Source organism: Anser cygnoides, chromosome 13 (genome assembly GCF_040182565.1).
Source record: "Anser cygnoides isolate HZ-2024a breed goose chromosome 13, Taihu_goose_T2T_genome, whole genome shotgun sequence".
NCBI classification, from domain to species: Eukaryota; Metazoa; Chordata; class Aves; order Anseriformes; family Anatidae; genus Anser; species Anser cygnoides.
In genome coordinates, this window is record NC_089885.1 from 1,618,860 (window position 1) to 1,644,478 (window position 25,619).

The following is a 25,619-nucleotide window of genomic DNA, read 5'->3' on the forward strand; positions in this document are numbered from 1 at the left end:
TCTACTTCTTGCAGGCATTTCTTCTTGCAGTTTGTCATTAGGAAAAAAAAAAAAAAAAAACCATCTGTGAATAGCAAAAAGTCAGATAAAAATCACAAACAGCAGTCTGTCAGGTCTTCTCTTCACCTTGGATCACATGGAGTGTACAATGCTCCATTTCTCAACAGTGAAGAAAAAGAATGCGATTGCTGAAAGAGCTGATTAAAATGTACATAGTATTTTTACTCAGTAGTAATGCATTATTTATGGCAGATAATTGAAATAAATTGCTGTTCTACAGGTGACCAATAGAAGAAGAGCACTTGGGACTTTAAGGAAGAAACTGCAGCATGACTTCATCGCATGGTATCTCGCTTCTATAACTAACATTTCAAATTCAGTGATAGAATAATTTGATTAGAATATAAATTAGCTGTGATGAAATCATCCTGCTTTCTGTTTGATATTCTAAAAATCACATTATACACCTACAAGTCTGATTCATGAGCTCTCGCAGGTTCTTTTCCACCTTAGGTCCTAATCCTATGAGCCTCCTTTCTCTCAGTTCCTGTTAAAGGGAGGGTACTTAACCTCTCCTCCATCCCTGGGAAAAGATTATTTCATCTTCTACCTGAAGATCCTTTTTTAAAAAGGTTTTCAGCTTGTTTTTTTCTTCAAAGTATGGATACTAGTGACTGCTTTTTCCTGCATATGCTATTATCACTGGAATTATTTTGTACAGGTTTCTGGTTACCAAAGACTGACTACAATTATTCGAAGGGGGCTCATTTCAGAAAAGGTTTGAAAATGCCTCCATAGAGGCTCTGGCCCTGACCTGCTTTGGTCTGTCCTTCAGAAGCACATACATCCTCTTAGGATAGTTGCTCCCTGCTACTCACTTGCCACCCACTACCCTTTCAATTAAGCTTGGCAAAGCACCCAAAGAGAAGCCCTGGTTCCACTGAAGTCAGTGGCAAAACAGCTGCTGATTTTGCTGGGGCCATGACTTCCACTCTTGTTAGTTCCTCTGGTACTCCAGCAAGGCCAGAGAAGAAAGGACAAGAAATCAAGCAGCGGAGTAAAAAAAACCAGAGGATAGGACAACTTTATACTGGAAAAAAAATAACAGCTTTTCTGGACTACTTGATACATCAAGAATTAGAAAAAATAACAATAAAGCTCTGGAAGTCTCCTGTGAGGAAGACCACAAATAAAGGGCTAATAAATCATCGTTTGTGCTTTGTGTACTTTCTGTTCGGCGATTTCAAGCATACATATAAAACATGCTTCTGCAAAGCACTGAGATACACAGCGCAAGGATTCTGAATATTTGAGATGCATTAGTTATGCTTAACTAGAAGAGCGTGGCAAACAGCCTCACCCAGGTAGAGGACTAAAAGCAAATGAAGAGCAGTAGTTTTGCAATGCTTTGGTACAGTGAGAACCAAGCTGCTGCTTTTTGATGGCATGTAGCTCTCTAACACAATGACAATACTAAGTACCTGGTGTTAAAACAAGACAAGAAGAAAGCATTTTTTGCTTTCCACTTTTACAAGAATGCAGTTTAAACTGTCAAGTTTGTAGAGAAACTCCTAAAAAGACAGCGTGTGGTCCTCCAGCCTGTAATACTAATGAATTAATTGGCTCTCTGTAATCCTGCAGTTGCTTTGTGCTAACCTGCTCTCACCCTGGCTTGAAAGTACTTCAGCCTAGAATCATTTGGGTTTTCTGCCGGCAGCTCACTCCCCCTTCTTCTACCCACTCATCAGATCATGTTTCTGTCTTCACATTTTCCTTTCCTGTCTCCAAATGCACCCAGGGAAAGTCCTGTTCAGGCTGCTTGCTCCTATGAGCAGCCCCTCACCACTGCTCTCAAGTGAGGACACCGTGTCCTGGCAGCTTTTTGTTCTGCTCAAAAGGCTTCCACAATGCCACTGAAGCATATTGTGCCTGCGCAGATGCTGGTGGGTAATGCCTGCAGCTCTTGTGACTGCGGGAGCAATGTCAGTGTTTGCTTTGTTGAGAAATAAACTACATTTTAAAGCGATTCTGCTCATCTTAACTACCATTTTGCAGCATTCTGTTGCTCACTTCACTATTTCATGGAGGTCTTCAACAGAACTACTTACTGCTCTCTCCTCCGCACCAGTCATTCAAGGCAGGCTGCCCAGGACATGGCATTCTTGCCATGTGTGTGTCCCTGTCCAGTCACTCCCCTTTAAACCCTACTCTAGAAATGTGCCTTTTAATTTGACCTATGTAAGCAAATTGCCCACATAAGTAACGCTGTCACATTTTTACGAGGGAGCAAAACATTTTGCAGTGTCACTGAAGTTTATGTGAAGCAACACGATATAGATGGTTCCCTCACATGGCGAACTGCTGAACAAAGGCTGATGAAGTGCAAATGTCAAGAAAAAGTCTTCAAACCAGACCTTTCATTTTGGAACACAGCAGTGACAGTTATTAACACCATCAATCAGGCTGGAGCTATTGCTTTGGCACAGACTCATGCCTAGTGGGACTGACATCAGCTTGAGAACAAGGCTGCGGTTACAGGCTAAGAGAAAGCTCTTGGGATTCATTTTCTGTTGCCTTGCAAATGTTTAGTCTCTCCATTTGCAGGGAATGTGCTCGAGATTGGTTTAAACTATTCCCAAACACTAACTGCGCAGATATAAATGACTCGAGGTTCACAGTGGTGGAAATTCAGCCCACATATTTCTCAGGGGAGGAAAGATAGGGGACAAAATTGCAAGATGGTCGAAATAGCTCCTAATTCCCTCCTCAGCTCTCACCACAGCAATGGAGGCAGAAGAGAAACAAAGCTTATCGCTCAAGCTGAGGTGAAGTGTTTTTTCCTTTCACACAAAGACTCCCACAATGTCAATATAACTTCTATGATCACTGGATCTAATGAAGTCCGTTTTCTTAAGGACTTCTGTCTCATGGCTGACTGACTTGGGAGTTTAATAAGATCCAAGCACCAAATGAAGCTTCTCCTCCGAATGGGGCATTTATTAGATCCCGAGTGGAATCTCTGGAGTTTAATAAAAGAAAGCTCATGCTGCAATATTTCCTTTTGAAAGGGCAGTTTAGGTCTTTCTCCTGCAACTGGCTTAATATTTTTTATGGAACTTGTAGGAATGTAATTGCTGTGAAGGCTGGTATTCCTCTGCAAATTTGTTGGAAACCAGCCAAAGATTTTGATTTACTGGGAGGAAAAGAATACTGACAGATGGACAGACAGACATTCCCACACAAGCAATGCATTCTCATTTGTTATCAATAACTAGGCTAAAAATTGTTATACACCCTAGGGATGCAGCAAACACTATGAAAGTGGGCACATCTGTGGCAAAAAGCAACCCCTTTGCCTTTGATCTAGACCAGAACTGAATCCAGATTCATCAGGCAGCGAAACAGACTGAGGATCCCCTCTCTTCTCCTTCTTTCACTCTCCACCCCAGTCTCCTCCCTTAGTACGTCTGCCATGGCTTGTGCCCAGGAGGCTCCAACACAGGTCCTGCTGTGGGGTGACCACCCCCAGCCTGCCCATCGCTGGTGCATGTTCAGAGACCAGCCAGCAGGGCAACAATGTGAGAAGTCAGTACGAGTATTTCAGACCAAAACTTATGTCTGCGATTTAGAGTGCCTCTAATAGTCTTTCTATCCAAAGGGAATTGAGAAGTTAGGTGCTGTAGCAGGTAACTTTGTTCTCTTTGGTTGGGCTTCTAAAGGAAATTTTTGGTAGAACATAAAGCTATGAGATGAATCAATCCATGGAACCTCCAGATTAGATGCAAATATATAAGGTTCAACACGGGTTTACAGTTCACTTAACTATTCACTTAACCTACAACAAAACAGCTTTCAAAGAACTTAATTTGTTCTTTGGGAGAATGGGAGCCATTCCTAGAAGAAGCCAAGGACCAAGCTGCAGAGGCAGTCATGTGAAAAGTCCAGCATTCAGATTCTGGGTATAGATAAGTGAGGTGAATATTTAAATTCACAAATCAAATGAATACCAACATCCCCTTTTGATATTCTTGAAAAATGTTTTGCCTTTAAGGTTTAGCTCTTGCTCATGTGATGGTATTCAGGGTTTTGTGGACAGCATTTACACATAATATGACCAGCTCTACCACGAAGGAAGCTACTGGATAGCTAATCCTAATGTAAGTGACTGCCAAAATCCTGGCACCTATGGTGAGTGCTGAGGATATACACACATGTAAGGCATATTCACAGATCTGGTTCTGAAAAGCCATATTCTTTCCATTTTCTCCTTATTAACTAACCGAAAAACACTAAAATAATTGGACTTGCATGGCGCTGAGAAGAAAAGTCATCCAAGTTTTGTACATGCAGAAATAGCACTGAGAACACTAGCATACCATATAAATACCTCAACCTAATGTCCTTTTCCTTCTAAATTCAGATTAACACCCTCACAGTGAAATATGAGATCAAAGTAATTACTCAGAGTTTGGTGCTTTATTTGCCACAACACATAATCTTTTCAACCCCAGCTGTCCTTACCCCCACCCCTCTCCTTTATGAATGCAGAATACTATGCTTAAGAATGAGAAGGCAGTGAATAACAAACACAGAATGATTAATAAGAAGTGTTTCTGTCAAAACTGATATTGGAATAAATGATTAAACCCGTCATAATCAACTCATATATTAAACTGAATGCCTTAAAGTGAAAGCTTGTCATTTATAGTAGTTTTCGCAATGGGCAGTTATTCTATGTGTTTACTTCAAGAGTACATTTTTGTATTTCAGTAAATCAAGAAATATTGATTTTGAGCAAGTCATTGATTTTATTGTCAGAGCAAATTTAGCTTTGAGAATTGATTTTATTAACCTATTTCATAAGTCCCTCTCAACACACAATTTGTGAGCAACCCACATTCTCTTGATGTAAATGCCACTTGTAATTTAGCCAAAAAACAATTTAAGTGGAGATGGCCAAACTCATTTTTCATTTATGTTTATGCCATTCTGGAAAAAACTCAGCAGTCTTGCAAGGATATACAATTGTTTCTAAGTGAAAATATCATTCCCTTATTTTCAATGATATAATTTCAGATTAACAAACTTGACTTCAATGGGATGTGGTTATTTCATAGAGTTTTCTGGTTATCAGCAACAATTTTGGAAAAAAACACTACCAAGCGAATTTGATATACCTACTTTTCAGAACATGCATTCTGGACATTTATTTAGCATCTGTGTTTTACTGGGTACGTGTAAATAGTCAAAATTCTGTATTTTGTGAAAAATTTCAATACAAAGAATCACTAAAGAACCCACAAAAGACCCTATCCCAACTGAATGCTGATGTCCTAAGAGCAATATGAAGAATTTGTTTTATGACATGCTTTTTCTTATCTATGATTTTGCAAAAGTTCTTTCTCCATGGCATTGGAACTATGTTGTAGAGTAAGGTAAACTAAATCTTTTTCTGGCAAGTAGCCAGACCACCATAAAACAGGATTTTAGGGGACAGAGAGATTTAAAACTTTGGTATGTTTGATTTCAGCCCCAAAAGTTTACCTTTTTAATTTCATTTTCATTTTAAAAATAAAACCATTTTATTTCCACATTTGCCAGACCCCCTGTTGTAAGTTATTTGCTAAAGGGTGTTTGCATTTTTTAAAAGGCATTGAAAACCATCAAAATGAAGCATCACATTTCAGATTTAGTGAGACATTTTGTTGCTGCACAAAATGAGGAAAATGAGCAACATTTGCACATAAATTGAGAGTCACATGTTATATGACCAGGAAAAAAATTACGTGTACAACCCTAGATACAGATCACAAGGAGAAGGCAGGGAGCAGACATTGCACCTGGCACTACTTCTTGCACCTCAGAGATCTCTCATCTGGTTACTGATGCCCCCGGCAGATGTTATGTGTATCCAAGAAGTGAGTAAATATGCTTCAGGCATCTCTAAGTTCCATGAAGCATCACTCCTGCCAGCAGGACTGTAGCAATGGAGCTGAGAGTCACAGTGCCTCCATCTGAGGAGCACGAGTTGCTTCACTGGGTTCCTGCTTATGATCTGCAGGACTGACTATCCTGCAAGAAGAGGTGCCGGAGCAGAAGCCAAGGTGCCCAGAAACAATATCACCTTAAAACAATTAGTAGGCTAGTGTGAGATTGGGTTTAGCACAGCTAATCCACTTGACCCTGTTCTGCTTTACATGGAAAAATTACATATCTGCTGGACCAGAGAGAATAAGGAGGCTTGTCTATCAGTTCCCCTCCCTGCATTTCCAAATACTTAGTGACATGTGAAGTGGAACGAGGACATTATTTTCAATTTTGACTCTAGCAATACAATCCCCAAGTGCTGCTGTGATGGTAGCATCATATTCCATTGTTTGTCCCTGTGAAATTTGATAAAAACTACCCAAAACATTGACCCTGTATTCCACATGTATGTGATTACAAGATCACAGTAAGCTGCTATTATTCAAATACTACTCAGAAACTAGGAACAAGACCTTGCAATTGTTATACAGCATATTTTAAGTGATTTTGCAATTGTGAAGGATTGAAGAAAGGGCAGGGAGAAAATGAAATGTAAAATAACTGGATCCTGGTTATTAGCTTACACAGTCCATAATATATCTTTTGTATGCTACATGAATGCTTAAAGTTTTCTTCAAGTACAGCTTTTCCCTCATTTTGAGTCTGATCGTTATTGGCAAAGGCCAACCCCTTCCTTGTGCTATCTACAAGCATGGCTCACTGACTAGTCAGGAGTACCATTTATGTTTCTTCATGTTTATCTATATATCTTTTTTAGTATAAACTAGAGAGGCGGTAAGTGTGTTTTAGTCCAATTTCTTTTACACTGCTTTTGAAATAAGAACTGAAAAGCACTTTGAGAAATGTATTGAAATGCAGTAGCTTCACTACAGTACTGCTATTTTGTAATTACTTACTGTAATGCTCTTCCATGATTTAGAATAGACTTAGATGTCAACAGAATATATATTTTTTCCATTTAGTAGTTCAAGCAAATAAGTCTGAATGCTGGACTAAAGGAAAGCACTCTAAACTTCTCATAAACTCCTTGGAAGCTGTATCTCAAAGTAGCAAGCAACTTTCTAAAGCAGTATATATTCATTATATAAGCACCTCTACAAATTCACATGCAACCTCCTGGATAAAATCAAGTGTGTAGTTTTGCATTTATATAATACACCTTATAATAATAGTGCGAATGGAAGATCCACTCCATACTGCGCGGTTCAGAATAATCTGATTCATCTGGCATATTCTGATATATAACTGTTGTATGAGAAACCAATCCATCTGTCTCCACAATGCAGAAAAGTGACAACACATGAAAACCAGGTGTCTACCTGAGTGATGTCCATTCCAGAGTCACAGCTCAATGGCTGGGTTGATGTGAGGCCGTTCGAACCTATTATTGTTGTGATCACACCGTTCTCATCAATTTTCCGAATCATGGTACCGTCAACGAAATAAATAAATCCATGCTTATCCACAGTGATACCTGGATGAAAGGGTAAAAAAAAAAAAAAAAAAAGTGTGTTAACATCGACATTTGCTGGATTAAAAAAAATGTTTCTTCTCTTAAGGCTCTGAAAATGTGATGATTAAAAAAGTATAAGTCAATTTTTTTCTACCTATTACTTATTTGAGGCTTATACAAATTGTATATGGGAAGATCCTATCTTTCCAAAGATCAGACTCTCTTTGACTCACGTAGAAAGAGGGAAGGTGCAAGGAAGAAACAGAACAAAGCAGCAGATGCTTTTCTTGTAATGTATATACATAAAATTACGCTCTTCAACAACTTCATGGCCATCATCACAGAGTGGGAAAAGATTAGCTTTTCTAAAAGCTTATTTTCCACTTGATTTTTCTTCATTTTAACTTTCTTCATTCTCAAGCAGAAGCAAATTTTTTGTATTACTGTATTGCGTGACTTACTGGAGCATTTGAGCAAGTAGGAAGCACCCACAGAAAGCGAGAACAACTTTTGCAGTCTGGGGGTTATACATACCAGTGGTACAAAACAGGCTCTGCTTACCAGGCGGAAGGAGTACCTGTGCTGCAGAATGAATTGCGGTGCAGTGTTGCCCAAGACACAGTCACGTACTGAAAACAGTCTCATGGCAACACCAGGCTTCAGCAGGAGCTAGTGCTGCTCTGCCACTGCTGGGTCTGCAATAGCTTTAGCACCACTGCATGGCAAAGGAGAGGTGGCCCCTGAAACAAATGTGAGGGCTCTGCAAAGGAAAGTTATTGGTCTTCTGTATTTCAGTGGGGAAACTAAGGCACAGAGTGCTTGCTGTCTCCCACTGGCAGTGCATGGTATCCGCTGTGTCACAACCTGTGCCTGACCCTGGTCTGTCCTAGTCTAGCACTTTCTCCCCAGTTCTTCCTGAATTCAATATTTGTCAGACTTTTCTATATTGCATGAAATGTAAGATCTTTTTTTCCCTGAAACGTTGAAAATAGCTAGAAAAGCACTTCTATTCATGTTAGGTTTGTGAAATCTTTTCTACTGAACCCGTTCCATTTCTTGCTTTAAACTACTTCATAATTTCCCATTTAAAGTTGCATAACTTTGCAATTATAGCAGCTGCTGTGCACAGCCAAGCTATTTTAATAATGAATTTATGTTCTGCTACACAGAAATGAAAGGCAAAGGACTTGAACAGATGGTTTGGACAGTGGCTTATATGGTTCTTGATTTTTGTCCCCTGCATTTACCACAACTGAAGGCTGCATGTTCTCTGAATTTACAAAACACTTGTCTGCACGCCAGTTTAGGATATCACACAGCAATTCCATATGACATTATATAAGAGAAGAAAAATAAATAAATAAATAAAAAAGAATTCCCCCACCTCCCAGTCCCATTTCCTTATATTTAATTTAATTTCTTTAAGTACATAGGAGCAGCTGTACCTCAGGATGAGGGGGAATAAGCAGTGCAGGGGACAGGGGCAGGACCAGGTAGCCCTGATGGGCAATACATATCCTTTTGGGGCTGAGAGGGGGACAGTGTCCCCAGACCCTTGTGTACATCTATACCCAGCAGCTGGAAATGCGTTTGAGTCTATGGGCTGTCTCTTAGAGTGTTACCACCCAGTGGCAGGGCCCCAAAATAAATTGACCATGGCCACTTTTCTAACAGAGAGTGTGAATAATGTCAACACCAGGTTCTACAGAGAGGCCAGTAGGATAGCGAGAGCTTGCCTCTCCCCCATGACAGACGGTTTCCCTCCCTTGCTCTGGACAAGGGGGCTGACGGTCTTGTGGGGCCAGGCCTCAGGCGCTCCCCACCACAGCACCCCGCTCAGGCCCTGCTGTGCTTGGCGTGATGTTGAGGCAGCGTGCAAAGGCCTCCTCACGAAAATATCCAAAGGCCACAGCTGTTAAGTTTTTAGTGCCTAGCACTCCTACTAGGTCCAGTTTTCAGGCTATCAGCATAGTGCTGCTAGTTGAAATTAATTGTTTGAAATTGGGGATACAGTGTATTCATCTGGCTGCAAACTGCTGTGAGAAGACAGATACTCATTGCCCTATCTCCTTCTCCTCCCTGGACAAAAAACACCTCTGGACTGCTGAAGCGCCACAGGATACAGAGTAAGGCTACATCAGTCTGTTATGTTAAACTGCTGATCAGTGAAACATCAAATTCTTCAGGAACAGAGATCACCTGGGGGACTGAAATCACCTGGGGCCATTCAGTTGGAAGGTTATAAAAAGGAGGAAGCAAGCACTCACATTTTAAGGGCTGGCTTCCTGTGAGTTCCTGAAGTGTCTATCTGGTGGTGGTGCCCTCAGGGGATTTTTGCTTTTTCATCAGAAAGCTAGGGTATGTTTAGAAACTTCTGGGTGACTGGCAAACTTGTCTGCAATCTGTTTCTAAAAAGTTAAATCATAGCCCAAAAGGCTGAAGGTTTGAAGGTGAGCTGAGGGAAAGGGTGTGTCTGAAAACCAAAGGGGTTTGTTCTGGTGTGTGGGATGAACCATGTGTCCCAGTTGCTGGGAAGGGCTGCACCCCATCTGTCTCTCCCTCGTGCTTAAGAGACCCATGTATACAGAAGGCTAGGCTATGAGGTGCCAGTGGGTTGGGGCCTAGGAGCCAGGTCAGACACAAAGCCTAGATATGCAAAATAAACTGTAAAATCTCTTGATGCAAATGAGTTGCAAAAACTTCCAAGCTAAAACTCTGACTGAAGCAAGAAGAAATCCAGTCTTATTAATGACTGTGTAAATAAGGAATTGGTTTTACAAATCAACCATGTGAAAGTGACTGTACCTTCAGAGGTGGTCTGCAGAGGTTTTCCTGACAATTATTCCTGAGGGCTCAAATTATGACTTGCAGTTTAGCTTGTACATTTGTAAATTTTCCCTTTAAAAAATGAGAAGGGTTATGTTGACACCCCCAATGCAGTGTGGGGTCACAGAACAGGCAGAGCCAGGGCTCTTGGGCACCTTCTGTGGGGACACTCCAGGTCCTTGCCATCCTGCCTGGACTCTGCACTGCTCTCAGCAGCTCTAAACAGTGAGGCTAAAGCACGCTAATGGATGAAATGAAAGAAAATGCAAAAGGTGCTAGTAAGCCATGCTAGGGCTTCTTGGATGTGAGGAGGTTGGTGACAAAAATCTCTTCAGACTCAGCCTCCTAACTCTTAGTACTTTCTTGGTAGTCTCTTCAAGACTCCTTCTGAGGGAAGAAAGAAGTAGTCATGCTGGATTACTGTGATGTGGATGGTGTAAGGAGCAAGGAACACCTTATGTGAATGGAGCTATGATTGTTGGGGGTGTTTTCAACCTTAGTGATAATGCATTGTGGAGCTATATCACATGGGGTATATCAGACATAGCAATACTTGATGGGATTTGATTTGCTTCCCAGTGTAGCTCACAAGTTCAAGTGAGAAAGCTGATGTGTGTGGGACCTACAGCACAGGTGTTGTCTTGGGGCCTTGCCCTGCAAGGGGAGGGAGCTGCATGGGCAGCAAGGAGCTATGCTTCTCACCTGGGCAGCACAGCCAGATCCATGCCACAGATAACACAAGGCAAGTGCATCTTGTTGGATGCAACTTCCCTGTGAACAGATAGCTATATTGGCTTCAGACCAGCCATTATATAAAAGTCAAAAATTAAGCAGCACTGAAAGATGCTTGGTTGTGTTGCTGAATGGATTTCAAATACCGACTGTATAAGAAAACCACAGATCTAGCAATAAGAGTACATATTTGCCTCTCCAGCCATGGCAGAAAGGCAATCTATCTGCAGGGGAGTATATATGCCAGTGGGGCATAAACAACTCCAGGTCTTTAGTGTTTGAACTAAAGGCAATAAATATCTGGTACTTCCTAATTAGCTAAGTTTCTTCAAGTACCTGAGTATATATGTTCAGCAATGAACTAGTGCTTTCTCGTGTATACTAAAATTTTATCCATTTGAAAAAAATTACTTATGTATTTAAGTCCTGTTGACAAATGCCAAATATGTCATCTGTTAGAAAACAAAATACAGATTCGTGGCTGAACTGTCCCAATTTATTCATTATTACAGTTGGGTACATTAATGTTCCTGTCACATCTTGCATGATGCCTCATATAATCTGTACTCCAAGAGCTTATTTTAATCCTTTTCTGATGTACAGTGTAATACAGAATTGAATCACATGCAGCATTTCATTGTGTTTAATCACTGGGGAACTTGGAGAGGAATCATGCACGTGCCAAGTGTAATGAATAGCTCTGAGTGCAAGTTTCAACACTGCTCACTCACTGAGTGAGTGAAAATGGTCTTTTTTTAGTTATTGCTTTTGTTTGCACTGAGAATGAAATGTGGTTTGTATTAGGTTCTCAGTCTGGGTCCAGTTTTCTAAGGAACTGTAGCACCAAACTATGTCCACCTGCTCCTGTCTCTGGGCACAGATGTGGCCTACTGCACAAATGACAATTAGCTTGCTTGGATGTAAGATTCCTCCTTAAACACTGATACCTGAGTCATGGCAAAGTTAACAGGTGCAAATATTTAGTCTTGCTCTTTGATTCAGAGCTGAGCACAGCCTGTTTTTGAGTAATGTGCTTGTACTGAAGTACAAGTTCTAGTCATGTTTAGTCACTGGGACTGTATTACATAAGACCATAATTTGTCCGTGAATTTAAAACAGTAGCTCTTATGATGGTTATAATCATTGATTACAAATCATAGCTCATTGTAGATTCGTAATTAAATTAGAAAATATGGATTAAAATTAATACAGCAAGTTCCCCATTAAAACAGATTATTTTTGCCCCACATCATAGCCCACACTCGCATTTTAAGAGACTTTTTGGGAACAAATCTTTTTTTTTGAACATGTTAATGAAATGAATAGCAGAGCTATATGATGCCCACTTGTGAAAATCTACACTTTCTTCTCGGCTAAAAACTGCAAATGAGTATTTTACATTAAATTCTTCAGAAGTTTATTTAGAAGTTTTCATATACGAACATCTAAAACTACTGTTGAAGATGGATAAAAGAGAATGCCACCTTCTGCTGAAGAAAGACTGTATTAAGAAAAGTTGTGATTCTCATAAAACTTTTAATAGGAAGAAGTGAATCAAATTGGTTAATTACCATTTTATGGTTGGTAAAAGGGCAAATTACATGCCATCTATTTCTAAACTTCTAAATGTCTCTGGTGCTTTTAATTAAAGCTGCCATCTAGAAACTACTAAAGCAATTTTATGCAATTAGTTATTTATAGGTTACCATAATACACCACTCAAAATATGATTCAAGTGATTTGCAGTCTGGTGCTTTGTGATCTTTGTCATCTTTACTTCGTTACTGTCTCAGTACTAGCAGCAAAATGTTTAACAATTCTTTGTTGGCTGGAACATGATTTCAGTACTAGTGCTTCAGTGTTGTTCTCTTTGGAGATGCCTAACAGCAGAGCTGGAGCAAACAGCATTTTAACTACTGACTGAAAACATCCTGCTTCTGGTCTGAGACGTGATGACTAGGGTCATACTTATTGCTGACGACAGTTAGCAGAAAAGCAAATAATGTATGCATTCAGATGAAGGTTGGAGGAAGTTTAGGAAAACCTACTTTCCAAAGAAAGTTCACTTATGTTTTACAGGCCTCTGAAATCATAGGTAACTAAGGCAACTGGGGGAAAAAAAAAGGGAATATATTTTGCTGAATCCAAAATTGCATGAGATGAATTTTTTGTTGCTTTTGATGCACAAATGACAATCATTTGAGGCTGAAAGTTGGTTTATTCTTCTTACTTTACATGGTACTACTGAAACATCTCACCACATTTTGCTTTCCTTTTTGAATTGTATAGGAGGATTCAAAAGCTCATGAATTTGTAAAATGGCAAAGATTCCTGAGTGAATAGGGGTTTCATTACATGTGGCAAGGGCGTCTTGTTTTCATGAAAGGCTATATTAAGAATTTGGTGTGCATCCTATTGAAGCCAACAGAAATCTTTTAGCTGAGTAGGATCAGGCCGTAAATGGCTTACTGTCATTTGAAAAATGTAAAGGTTTAGTCTGAGCAGTTTTCTTGCAGCTTTATTTACTTTAGCAAGAAGCGCTGCAGATGGTGAACAAGAAGACTGATTATTTCAGGATGTAAGCTGCTGGGGTGAACGTGTTTTTAAAACCATGATTTTTTTTAGTAGTGTTTCTTTAGTAGAATAATTTCAAGCAAAATGAATAAAGCTGTGTTGCAAAACTGATTTTTAGTTTAAGCTTCTATTTGTGTTGCTAGTTCATGGTCATACATTTGAGTGGAAAAAGCATTTTATGCGTGGGATTTAGAACTTCAGCCTTTTACATTTCCCTTGTGCTTGCTTAAAGGTCACTGCATCTGTAGTGAGGTCACTGCACTGTATTCAGGTAGTCTGTACTCAGTGTGCAATTCTTAATTTCTTCTGCAGGAGTGGCTCTCCACATAGCTTGCACAGATGTGTGAGCATCTATCTTCCAGGCCTAGAGTCTGGTTTGGACCCAGGAGTCAAAAAGCAGACACTGCAGGGCTTTAGATGCTTAAATCTTCAGATTTAGTGCTTGGGCTTCCATATGTTCTAAGTCACTTCTGTACCTTAAGGTTCAATCATTGGAGGGACTTGGTGGTTTAAGAAAAGTTACTTAGCTTGTTCTTCCACACTAGCTTTCCTGTGTGCATGTTCTGAGGCTGCCTCAACATACAGTAATTTAAATCAGATGTTAATCTAAGTCACTTTTCTTGGTGTACTGACTGGAAAATACTATCTCAGCAAAAATCTGGTAACTTGTTTGTCTCAGCCTCTCTCTGCCTCTGTCAGTTAAGCCTGGAAAGTTACAACTATTTATGTCTGGTTTCAGAACTGGTTTCAGAAAGGCAGGGTAAGTGTTTAATGCCTTTGATCCAGGTATTGGCTTTTCATTGTTAAGCAGAACAACTCCCAGGTATTTCTATTAATTGTAGTGCTTACTGCTCCAATATTCAGTGACTAATCTAGTAAAATCAGGACACTATCCCTTAGTGCCTTATTATAAATATTAACGCAGACTGTTCAAATGATAATGTTGGTGACTAGATATGCCACAAATACTTTTTAATCAAAAAAATTCCCCTACACACCAGAATTCCCCATCCCAAAATTAAAATCTGTTGCTTAGTAAAGTTCAAGATATTAGAATTCAGTCAGTGATTAATATCTTGTGTAGTTACTTCTTCATTTTCAATATCTTCTTGTGTAATAAATGTGTTCAGCTTGTCACAGCTCTTATTTTATGTTCCCACCTTGTACCATTTCACATTTTGCTTAAGTACTTGGTCATCTATTACATGACTCATTAGTCTGAGTTCTATACAGAATTAAAGGAAGTTGCAGTAAAAATAATATATTGAAGTTCAAGTTTCAACTACATCACCCATGCATGTTTAAAAGCATCTTTCAAAGTCAGCTCAAACACAATTGTGCAAGATGGATGTTCGCGAAGCCCCATCTCTAGTCCTTCATAGAGAAGTGGGAACAGACCGAACAAAGCCCCACACATTTGTTAACTGCAAAATGAAAGCTGGGGTAAGATCAAATCTTAATTGACCAGTGTGACTTCACGATGTTTTACTGTCTGGTATTCAATCCTGGTCACTTGGCAAAGACAGCCTTGCCAAATAATGAGAGATGAAAGCAGCTGAAAGCCTTAAATAGTCAAAAATCTATGAGACTCTAAAAACAATACTCCAAATAACAAAAAACAACCTACCTACCAAAATAGAAAAATCCGAGTTCAAAAAAGTTAAAACAGCATTTGAAGCAACTTTCATTCAGAAAAATAAATATATGAATTTCCAATTGCAGACTTCTGAGGACTTTACCAAACAGGATTAAGTTTCACAACAGTGTTACACAGTAGGTATTTCTAATCAATTTTACAAATGGATAAACTCAGTCATATAGATAAGCCTCCATTCAAAGTCACAAGCAGGCAGGAGCAAAAGTAAGAATACAACTTCTGAGGAGTAACTAACCAAGGTGAGACAGCCACTAAGCAGTTCCTTCTCAGATACCAACCTTTCTACCACATAACACAATTGTTATTTATTGCAGAAAAAGGGAACGTTTGGAACAAAAATGAGGCAGATGGAAAAAATGGAGCCAAAAGTAAGTTCTACATCAGCTTAAAAATAAATGTTAATGTTGCATGGTCACTGAAGAATGCATTTGAATATATTAAATATTTTGACAATTACTTTGTCTTTATCTGCATTATGAGGTATACACTTTTGGATCATAAAAATCTCAGATGAAAAGTTACATTAATTCATTTAGTCCTGTGATCAAATACTACATAACGCTGTGTTGCTTTGTGTTCAAATATCTTTAGATGTGGATAAGATGTTGCTGAATCTCTGGACTCACCAGAGATTCTTTGTCAGTTTTTCCTGTCTTCTAGAAAAAAATATTTGCATGTACATTTTGAATGCATTTTCAGTAGAAGTGTGACATCTTCTAAATTAATAATTACTCCATTAACAAACAAAATAAGTGATGCAAAATAATCACCAAAATATATTTAAGTATATATACGAGTTTTTAATTTTTTTTAATAAATACCTAAATCTATAGGTACCAGGCAACTACTTCCTACTGCTTTCAAGGTTACCCAGTGTTTTAGTGTAGAGGCAAACAAGGATGTGCATTTGTAAGGCCATCATGATAATGCACAATTAATAGTTTGTGCTCTGCTGGTGGCAGAGTTGGTGCTGCATTATGCTAGGCCCTGCACAAAAAGGGAATGTGCCAGTCCACAATTCCTTGAAATTAAATCTAAAATCTAAATCTAAAACCCAGAGCACAGAAAATGACAAACAATTTCAATTTAAACTGATATAATTTAGATTCTTAAATCAGCTGGGAGCCATTACCTGAATTTGCCAATGTACGAGCCATTGTTAGCTTACAGTTAATTTTTTAATTTTTGCTGGCTGCCCCAGCACTCATGAATTGTACTTTTTATTCCTCTTAATGTCTCTGTGATTAGCACCTGTTGAAGAAGCCAGCTATGCATGAATATTTTAAAAGTAGATAGCATATTACGAATTTTCAAAGATATTTCCCCAGTAAGAAAGATGAAACCACTAATTATATTGTAATTTGATATGATCAATTGTAATAATACGTTGATTATTTTCCTGATAAAGGATCCGAAAATCTTTTTCATCTATTTTTATAATTGATTCATAACATTAATAAGCTTCCTGAAGATCAACATTTATTTGCACTTACCTCTCACATAACTTCCATCATTAAAGACATGTTGAGGTTGTTCTACCAATAATTGTGTCACTTGCTAAGCCTTAGAACAGGATTATTTGCTTGTCCTAGAAATGTTTGTTTGTATATATACATTTGAACTTCCTACTGCTACACAGCCTTCCTTCATTAGCTCAGGAAAAACAATCAAAACTTCCTTAGAGCCAGTCATTAGGAGTGAGCAGTGTGTTAGAGGGGGGGCATGTTAAAAGCCCACTTAGGCCTCTGCCACTGGAGCTGTTGTTTACCCTTTGTTCCAGGGATATTACTGGGAGCTGATCAGCTGCTTTAGAGGACGGAATCCAGACATTTTATCTCAGTTCTAATTCAAACTGCAGTTCTAATGCACACTACAAGGAGATTAATTGTGCTGCTAGTGAGGATTCAGGCTTCATGTGCATTTTGCCTGTGACAATATAGGATGTACTCAGAAAGGCTTCAGCAAAATGCTTACTTCAAATGGAGCAGGTGAGATGCTCGTATTTTAGAAAGTGAACTTAATGAGGAAGGACAAATGAGATTTCTCAATATACTTGATCTTACTAGCTGTTTGATTTGAAGAGCCCTGACTTAAAATGTGTAAGCCCCACTAACATTACCACAGTCATCCAAATACATAAATAAAAAAACGGACTTTACAACAACACTATTTGCTTAGAAGTTAAATATAATTAAATGCTGACACCTTGCAACAGAAAGTTAATTAAATAGGAGTGCTGCCATACAAGAAAAGAGTATTTATAATCACAGAATGGTGTGGGTTGGAAGGGACCTTAAAAACCATCTAGTTACAACCCCCTGCTATGGGCAGGGACATCCTCCACTAGATCAGGTTGCCCAAAGCCCATTCAACCTAGCCTTGAACACTTCTAGGGATGGGGAAACAAAACTATCTGGAAAATCCGTTCCACTGCCTACCACCCCATAGCAAGGAATATCATTCAGTTAGAATCCCACCTAGCCCTCCCACAAAAAGGGTCCAGGACAGAATCGTTTGGGCAGCCCTAACCTTATTTTGGCAGCATCACTCAGGCTGGGTGTCTGCGTTTTTTCTTGCCCTGAACCCTAACCTTACACACTGCCCAGGTCCAACACAATCCCACGTAGGGCTCCCAAAAAATTGGCCAGGACTGAAAGGTTTGGGCAGCCCTAACCTCACTTCAGCAGCCCCTGTCACACTGGTGCTCTGCTCTTTTCCTCTTTCCAAAACCTAACTGCAGCTCTAAACTGAACCCTAGACAGTACTCAGGTCGAACTCAAACTCCACTTAGGACTCTCACAAAAAGGGAGTGAAAGAATTTGCATCCCACTTCAGCTGATTCTAGTCAGAGTGTTCTTCATATTCAAAAGATGAATGAGCTTTATAATATTATTTAGCTTTACTATGGTTAATCACATCATATCACCTGAGATCAGTTTTTGCATATCCAGTTGCATCTGAATTTCTAAGTAATGTAGGAGGATGAAAGCTGATTCCCCAAGAAGTTTAAATACTTTTCTTACCTCTTGGACTGTTGAGAGATGCCTCTGATGCTCTCCCACCGTCTCCACAGTGACTCTGGTCAAATGGAAGGCACTGATCACCTGTTCCTGCCACCACATCAGCATTTTTGGCCAGATCCTTTGTTTCAACAAGTGATTTTGCTTTGTAAACTTTTCTGGTGTTGGTATCTGACAAGTAAAGGGATTCTGACACTGGGTCAACAGCCAAGTAATATTTATGTGCAGGACTTGTACTAAAAGAGAACAGAAGACCATCAAAGTTAAATTGTTTTCCTTACTCATCTTTGGTCATGCTAGCCGGGCACTTGTATTCTCCTACTTATCTCCAGGTGTCTTTTCAGTGATTTGGGGATGGGAAGGTGTAAGTGACACCAGCTATCACGGTGCTCATCCGAGCACCACTGTTGAGGAAGAAGGAATCAGCAGTGGCCGTAGGGCTTGCTCAGCCAGCTTGGTGTCAGGTAGAGAGTTTATGCAGAGAGTGGTATTGCTGTTGTTGGTCTGGCCAGTATAATGCTAACTGGATTGACTTCAGCTTATTTAATAATTACTACTTCCAAAAGCAATGTCATTTTTTCTATATTAAGTCTTAGTAGTCTTGGCACTGAAAACAAATCTATGACTTGCAGCAAAGTGAATCACTGACTGTTCTGCATGGGTACTAATACCCACTCTTGGTTATTTTTATCTGTTTCTAAACCTTAGGAAATATGAAGGTATGAAATATGGTGCCTTAATTCATGCTGACTGTATTGTCAGGAGCGAGGCAGAAGGCCAAGCACTGTCAGTGCAACTAGGCATGAATTAATGCACCATAATTCATGCACTGAAGTGCCTTATTGAGCTTATAAAATGTTATTTAAAAAAATATTTACATACGTTAATTGAATGGTGAGGATCATAAATTCTAATCAGAGCACTGGGCTGCATCTTATTAGCAAGTAAGACTTTTTGTTTCTTTTAGAGTACAGAGTTAATTTCCATTTTGAGGAAATCACCTAGGCATGTGGCACACCACACCAGTGCCCCAAAACTCATGAGCCTGTGCTGCAGTCCTGGTTATAAAATAGAATCAAACCCTGGATAGGTGTAGATCCTTCAAATCACTCAGTCTGTTACTGAAAATGGAGGAGATGGGCAGAGGCAGAGATGTGCTCGCTGCTTGGCAGAGCATCCAGGTCTCAGGCAGTACTTTTACCACTGCAGAGTTTCTTCTGGGGAAGGAGGTGATTTCTGACTGTTGGCTGTGTGTGATGACCTTCCTGTAACTCTTTATGGAATTGTCCTATACAAATACACTCAGGTATTGCTATGCAGATTTGTAAGACTGATAAATTGCTATCTTTTTGTTACTGAGTTGTGCAAATGTTAATACCTTAACACTTAAGATTGCTGCAACAAAGTTAAGAAATGATATTTACTTCTCTCATATTTGTCAGTCTTGTTGTATGCTAGGTTTGGCAATGATCTTCTGCAGACCCAGGTTTTTGTGCCACCACAAATCAGGAAAGGAAGAATTCAGACAGTACAGTGCTGAAGAACTGGTAGAGGCTCCAGGACAGATATGTAATGCCTGAAGTAACACTGACTTATTTTGCTGACTAGATTCCAGGTTGATGTAGTCTCTTTAAATATGAAGCTTTTGCTCGTTTGAAGCAGATACTAAGCTTTATTAGTCATCTATTAGACAGCTCTACCTTGCTAAGCAATGTTGCAAGCAAATGTAAAATACTCAACGTATCTTTTTATTTTATCAATATGAGTACTCTCTCTATATAGCTAAGAAAGAAACCTCTAATGGACAATCAGTTGAAATCTTTATTTGATTTCTTAGCAATCAGGCCAATGTTGTACCATGGTAAATGTGACAGCTTGGGCCTATTTCATTGGTCATTCTCCATTCAAAAAGGGACAAACAGCACCTCTGATGATTGGGTCACAAGCTAGACTAGCTTAAAACTGACCTTAGTCATAAGCTTCTACAAAAGATGGGGATATATAAGCAATGAGGTATTTCTACAGTTGGGGAACAGATGTGACACCCAGTCCAAGGAAATTCAGGGAATGAGAGAGGACCACAGTATGATGCAAAATGAATAAGTGGATGAGCTAAAGGCAATTGATGCTGAATTGCATATCACCATTATTATAAAATTGTTTGTTAAAAACACTGAAAATCATTTATGCTCTCTGGAGTGATCTCTGAAGAGACTGACCAGCTAAAAGATTACTCTTTAATAAAATACTCCCATGGAAAAAGTTGCAAGGAGAATTCACAATGTTAAATAAACATCTTCTCTGTCATGCAGAAACTGTAGGGAACCAGGGGTCATTATATACCCTCCTTGTAGACACATTTTCTGTCACACTTGCCATTACATTTAATAGACTGTTTGTTAAAAAAAAACAACTGTTATCTATGCTTAAAAGCCTTGAATACTGAAATGTTTACAGAATTTTAGTAAAAACGGAAAAAAATCAAATTCTCCTCATCTTTGCAGAAGTTTGCAATCAAATCTAAATCAGAGCCTATTTAAATTATCCTATTAAAAACTACAGGAAGTAGCCTAGGATTTATGATGAATCTTTCCAGAAAAAATGGTAACAGGCCTGTAGTACAATTTATCCCTGTAACCTCAAAGTCTAGTTTTCCATTTGACCAGTTATCAGATGCCTTTCAATGCCCCTAGATCTTATTAAAATCTTGAAGGCAATAAAATTTAGAAAACCACATAGGATGAGTCGTTTTTTAAACAGTCAAAAAAACAAGATCAGTGTCTTCTGTATCCCACTCTCCAAACTACACTTTTTTTTTTTTTTACAATGTTTTCTTTTTCCTGGCAAAGCCTTTTTTCCTGCTTTTTTGGAGACTAAAGATTGTGTTGAGGATTTGGATTTTGAGCCTTTTCTTTCTTGGCCTGTTACATAACAACATCCAGTTGTTGCTTCCATGTGTTTATGTGAGCACCCTAGAACTCTCCAAGACGTGCATAACCCAGTATTTATCCTTGCTGTGGCCTTTACAGAACAGCACAGATTGGGACTGATGAGTGCTCCTCCGTACCCTCAAAGACTGCAATAACTTCAAGTTATTTCCTCAGGTCTTCCATGGATTTTACTTGGGTAGGATATGGATAGAGGCAACTATGATTTTCTGGTTAATAGGACTGGGGCACTTGTATATTTTCACAAATAGAATTAATTAAGGCTTAAGCTTATCTAAAAAATTATCTAAAAAAAAAACCCAACAATTATAATGTGTAGTTATTTAAAAAAAAATCTACTTTACAAAAGAAACGCCCAAATTAAAAACCTGACTGAAGTTCTGAATGCATTACAGAGTAAGTACATTCAATTTGCTTCTTTTCATTAGTGTACAAAGATACTGATCAGGTTAGTATAAAGGCAAAAGGAAATGATCCTTCAGTTAAAATATAAAACCTTGCACTAGGAATTATTCCATTTTTATTAACCTTTCATTGTAAAACATATGAAATACATCTTCTATAAGCAGGCTGGCAAATAACCTATAGTATTCAATAGCATTCTAGTGGTTACACCAAGTAATTCTGACCAGTAATCTCAGCCCGCAGAACTTATGTTCAGTCCATGCAGCACCTCCTGCTATGCCATGCAGTCATTAGCTTAGCTCATTTATCTCATTTATGTACTTAGATGCCAAGAAGTTTGTTTCTAAGGGTACACAGCGTCTTGGTGCTTCGCTGTCTCTTCCTAGCCATCAACGTCATTTCTGCAGGTGGACTGTTACAAATCCCACAGTCTATTGCAGAAGCCTCGTGTCCAACACTAATTCTTACTTTTTTTTTAAACAGCTTGCATTGTAATGTCAAAATGTTTAATAGAAATGGGAAAAGTAACTTGCTTATGCTGTAGCTGGAGGAAGCAAGGACCAAGCTGCGATGTGCTGCCCTCAGCTTTGGGACTGTTGTGCTCTTAGAGCACCCCTCCATAACTAAGGCAGATTTTAAAGTTCAAGTATGCTAGAACCACTAAAGCACAGGCTCTTGGGGGATTCAGAAACCATTTTCTTATTCCTTAGTTGCCAGACCCCAGTTTGCTTGGCTGGCTATATCTATGATCATATGAGCATAACATGAAAAGCATAGGACAGCTATGAATAGCATTCCCAGCTTGCAGGTTCAAACCTCTCCATTGCTGCTTGGTGATCAGCAAACAGGTTTTTTAGATCAATCAGTTGATCAACTGATTTGATTCCCTCAAAGGGAACAAACCAGATCACCTTAAAGGTGAATTTGATTTACATTTTTATTTATGAAATTCAAAGTGTTTTCCTAAATAAGAACTTCTACTAGTCAGGTCTTTTGTAAGACATGTTCAACATGTTTCACTTATTACTGTTAGCGTTTTTTACTCACCTGTGTCTTGTGTCTCTATTCCTAGTAAGACAGACCGGTTCAGGTTTAAAAAAAAAAAAAGACAAGAAATATTAGTACTCCACAACACTATGTTCTTTGTCTAACTGCTGTATACAAATAAAACATTGTTTTTCCTGGCATTTGCTTCTTTCTCTCAAAATCTGTTTCCTTTTCACCACCCACCACCTTCACATTTTCAAGTTCATTCTGAACAATCAACCCACAATTTCATTGCCTGCGATGTTAGCTAGTTAGAAATTCATGGGTGCTAAGTAAAAGAAATTTAGTGCATCGGTGTCCAAAATCTTTCCTGCCTTCCCCTATGCCCTGAAAGGGAATCCAAAGCAGGAGTCAGTTGCAGGGCAGTTGTTAAGAGTGGCACTGGCCCAGTCTGGGACACATCAGTCTGCAATGCCAGGTTTGCTCATCTGCTTAAACCCAGCCAGATCCTGTTACAGATAAAGAACAATTTAATTGTATTAATTTCAAACACGGTAAGTCTGTCTGCAGCCGCAGTGCTGTGATCTGATGTGACACTGTGAATATTTGCTATTGAATAGGGGTGGGGCATTTTTCTAAAAGCTTCATGGAATTTGAAACCTTTTTGGGGAAAATTGCAAGAAAAGCCCATATGAGAAGGGGATTTTCAACTTTTTTGCGGGATTGCATGAAAATCCCAACAAGAAGAATAATTAGCTTTATTAATTCTGTACTCTGTAGAAATTCATTATGCAAAATCTGTTCTAAGCGCCTCTTAGGATGCCTTTTTAAACTGATGACTTGAAACAATGCATACATTTTCTGATGACCAGGTTTGACAGTCAGTGAGACACGTGTTCAGGAGGCAACCAAATGCAGATGCCTCTTTAAAGCACAAAGAAAAAATGTAGTTTTCATAGGTGTATCATAGCCAGGGTAGGGAACACTAGCCAAAGCTAACCATATTTTTTTTTACCTTAATTCTAATATGCCTATAGAGTTTCCAGAGGGAAAGATCCGTCTGACAAAATTGAAGTCTCCGATGTACAAACTCCCGTCAGGCCCAGAAGCAAGAGCAACTGGGGCAAAGAGTTTATTGTTGAGTGCAAGACCGTTGCAGTTGGAGCAGGAGACACTCCTCTGGTGTCCATTGCCCATCACAGTGGAGATGACTGGCGGCTGCTGGGAAATGAACATGTTTTCACCATTTCCTTTGTGTACAATTCCTAAGGGGGAGGAAGGGGGAGAAAACAGGAGACAAAAAAAAAAGCAGATGTATAGTGCTTAAACTATTCTGCAATTTGGGCTTTTGAAATCCTACAGAACAGCAGATTGGCAAAATTGCAACAGCCATCAGATCTGTTGAAGGCTGCGTCACAGGGCTCCACTAATCTCTTCCAATTTTGTTCAGTCCCAAGTTTCACCATCGCTGCTTTGTCGATTAGTGGTGAGTGGCTATTTTAAAAGCCAACATCATGAGGAGAACTCATGGTTACTTAATGCTCTAACAAATTGACTGTTAATTGCAGTGCTGTCTGATTTCTCAGGGATTACTACTTTAATATTCATTTTATTCATAAATTTTTATTAGTTAGCAGAGGAATTTCTGAGGCAGTTTGAATATTTAATTAAAGGAGATTAATAGCAGGACTACTATGCATTTTTCACAAAAGAGCACTGAGTGGCAGTACAAAATCAATATTCAAATGTAAATGTGAGTCCTTCATGGTACATAAAAATGGTGCAGACTGCAGCAAAGCCAAGCTAGAAGTAACTCTGAGGTACAAGCAAATTTCTTACCAATAGGAATATATTACGTGCTGCCATAAAGTTTAAAACAACTTTCCAACATGTCAGTTATTTCAGTACTGCTCTGGGGCATACATTATTGACTCTTCCCAGCTTTTAGGTTGTTAGCACCAGACCCAGTGCAAACATGCATTTTCTCAGGTAGATATCTGCAGTGTTTATTTTAAACAGCAAAGTAATAATATATTTAAGAAGTACCTTTTCAATGGCATATTATTGTAAAATTTTGACTTTTTCTGAGTGAAAGTTGAGCATTAAAATTTTCATATTTCCCTTAGAAATCCCAGCATTTCATCAGGAAAAAAGTGGCATAATTAAAGGAATAAACACAAGGGAATGTACTTTTGGAGGACTCTTCCTGATGCTCTGAGATTTGGGGTGCTGCAGTAAGGATACATTGAGACACTTCAGTGTTTTCGTGAAGTACAGTGGATGTATCTGTGTGTGTGCTGTCTCTCTCCACTTATGTAAAACTCTTTTTGTGGCTCTCAAGTAAGCCAAATTAAAATTCTCAGTGGAATTATATGTGTTACCACAGCTGTTTTCAAGAGAGTTCTATTAAAAAAAAATCTGAACAATGAAGGACAGAATATTTGTATTTGGTTGAACATTGGCTTAAAAAAAGGGCAACTTAGAAATATGCCAGCAAAATTAATGGCAATATCCTCCCTTACGCGCCAGATAAAAATACAGCTAAATGAAGATGCTGCCCTTTGTCTGAAATTAACAATGTAAAGGTAATCGTTCAACTGCCTCATACAAATGCCAGTAAATAATTAGGGCTCTGGAGAATATCTTTTGCTGTCAATAAATGTAAGCATGTACTTAATTTCAGGCTCTCGAGCTGCTGCTTTAATTTTAGCCAGTGCTGTGTTGCACTGGGGCTAGAATTACTGTAAAGCATAAAGTCCCTTTAAAAGTACTCCTCCTTCCCACAGATAAATAAAAATGGAATCAATACACTTGCCCATCAGAAGAAAAATTTAATTCAGAGAATACTCTGAAAAATCGGTTAATAGTGCATTTGCTTGTATTCAGCTGCGTTTTTACAAGGACTTCATACAGGAACTAGCATTTATGGTATGTGTTCTCCTCTGGATTATGAGAAATACCCTGAAGAT

At 38.9% G+C, this 25,619-nt stretch overlaps 1 protein-coding gene and 1 long non-coding RNA gene across 19 annotated transcripts in view; one reads left to right on the forward strand and one right to left on the reverse strand.

Moving 5' to 3' along the window:
- Nucleotides 1-25,619, reverse strand: part of TENM1 (teneurin transmembrane protein 1) — an 848,278-nt gene that overhangs the window by 40,381 nt on the left and 782,278 nt on the right. For 16 of the 18 annotated variants that reach the window (XM_048070576.2, XM_067005240.1, XM_067005241.1 and 13 more), the window contains 4 exons: nt 23,666-23,915; nt 22,711-22,731; nt 18,314-18,546; nt 7,368-7,522 (listed from right to left, as the gene is read on the reverse strand). In XM_048070576.2, the coding sequence (XP_047926533.1) occupies nt 7,368-7,522; nt 18,314-18,546; nt 22,711-22,731; nt 23,666-23,915 (659 nt within the window). The remainder of the gene's footprint in view (nt 1-7,367; nt 7,523-18,313; nt 18,547-22,710; nt 22,732-23,665; nt 23,916-25,619) is intronic. The other 2 variants (XM_048070600.2, XM_067005248.1) reach the window with 1 other exon arrangement.
- On the forward strand, nt 8,688-23,821 carry LOC136791881 (uncharacterized). Its single transcript, XR_010834866.1, has 3 exons — nt 8,688-9,859; nt 15,605-15,658; nt 23,688-23,821. It is a non-coding gene; the product is annotated as an uncharacterized lncRNA (long non-coding RNA).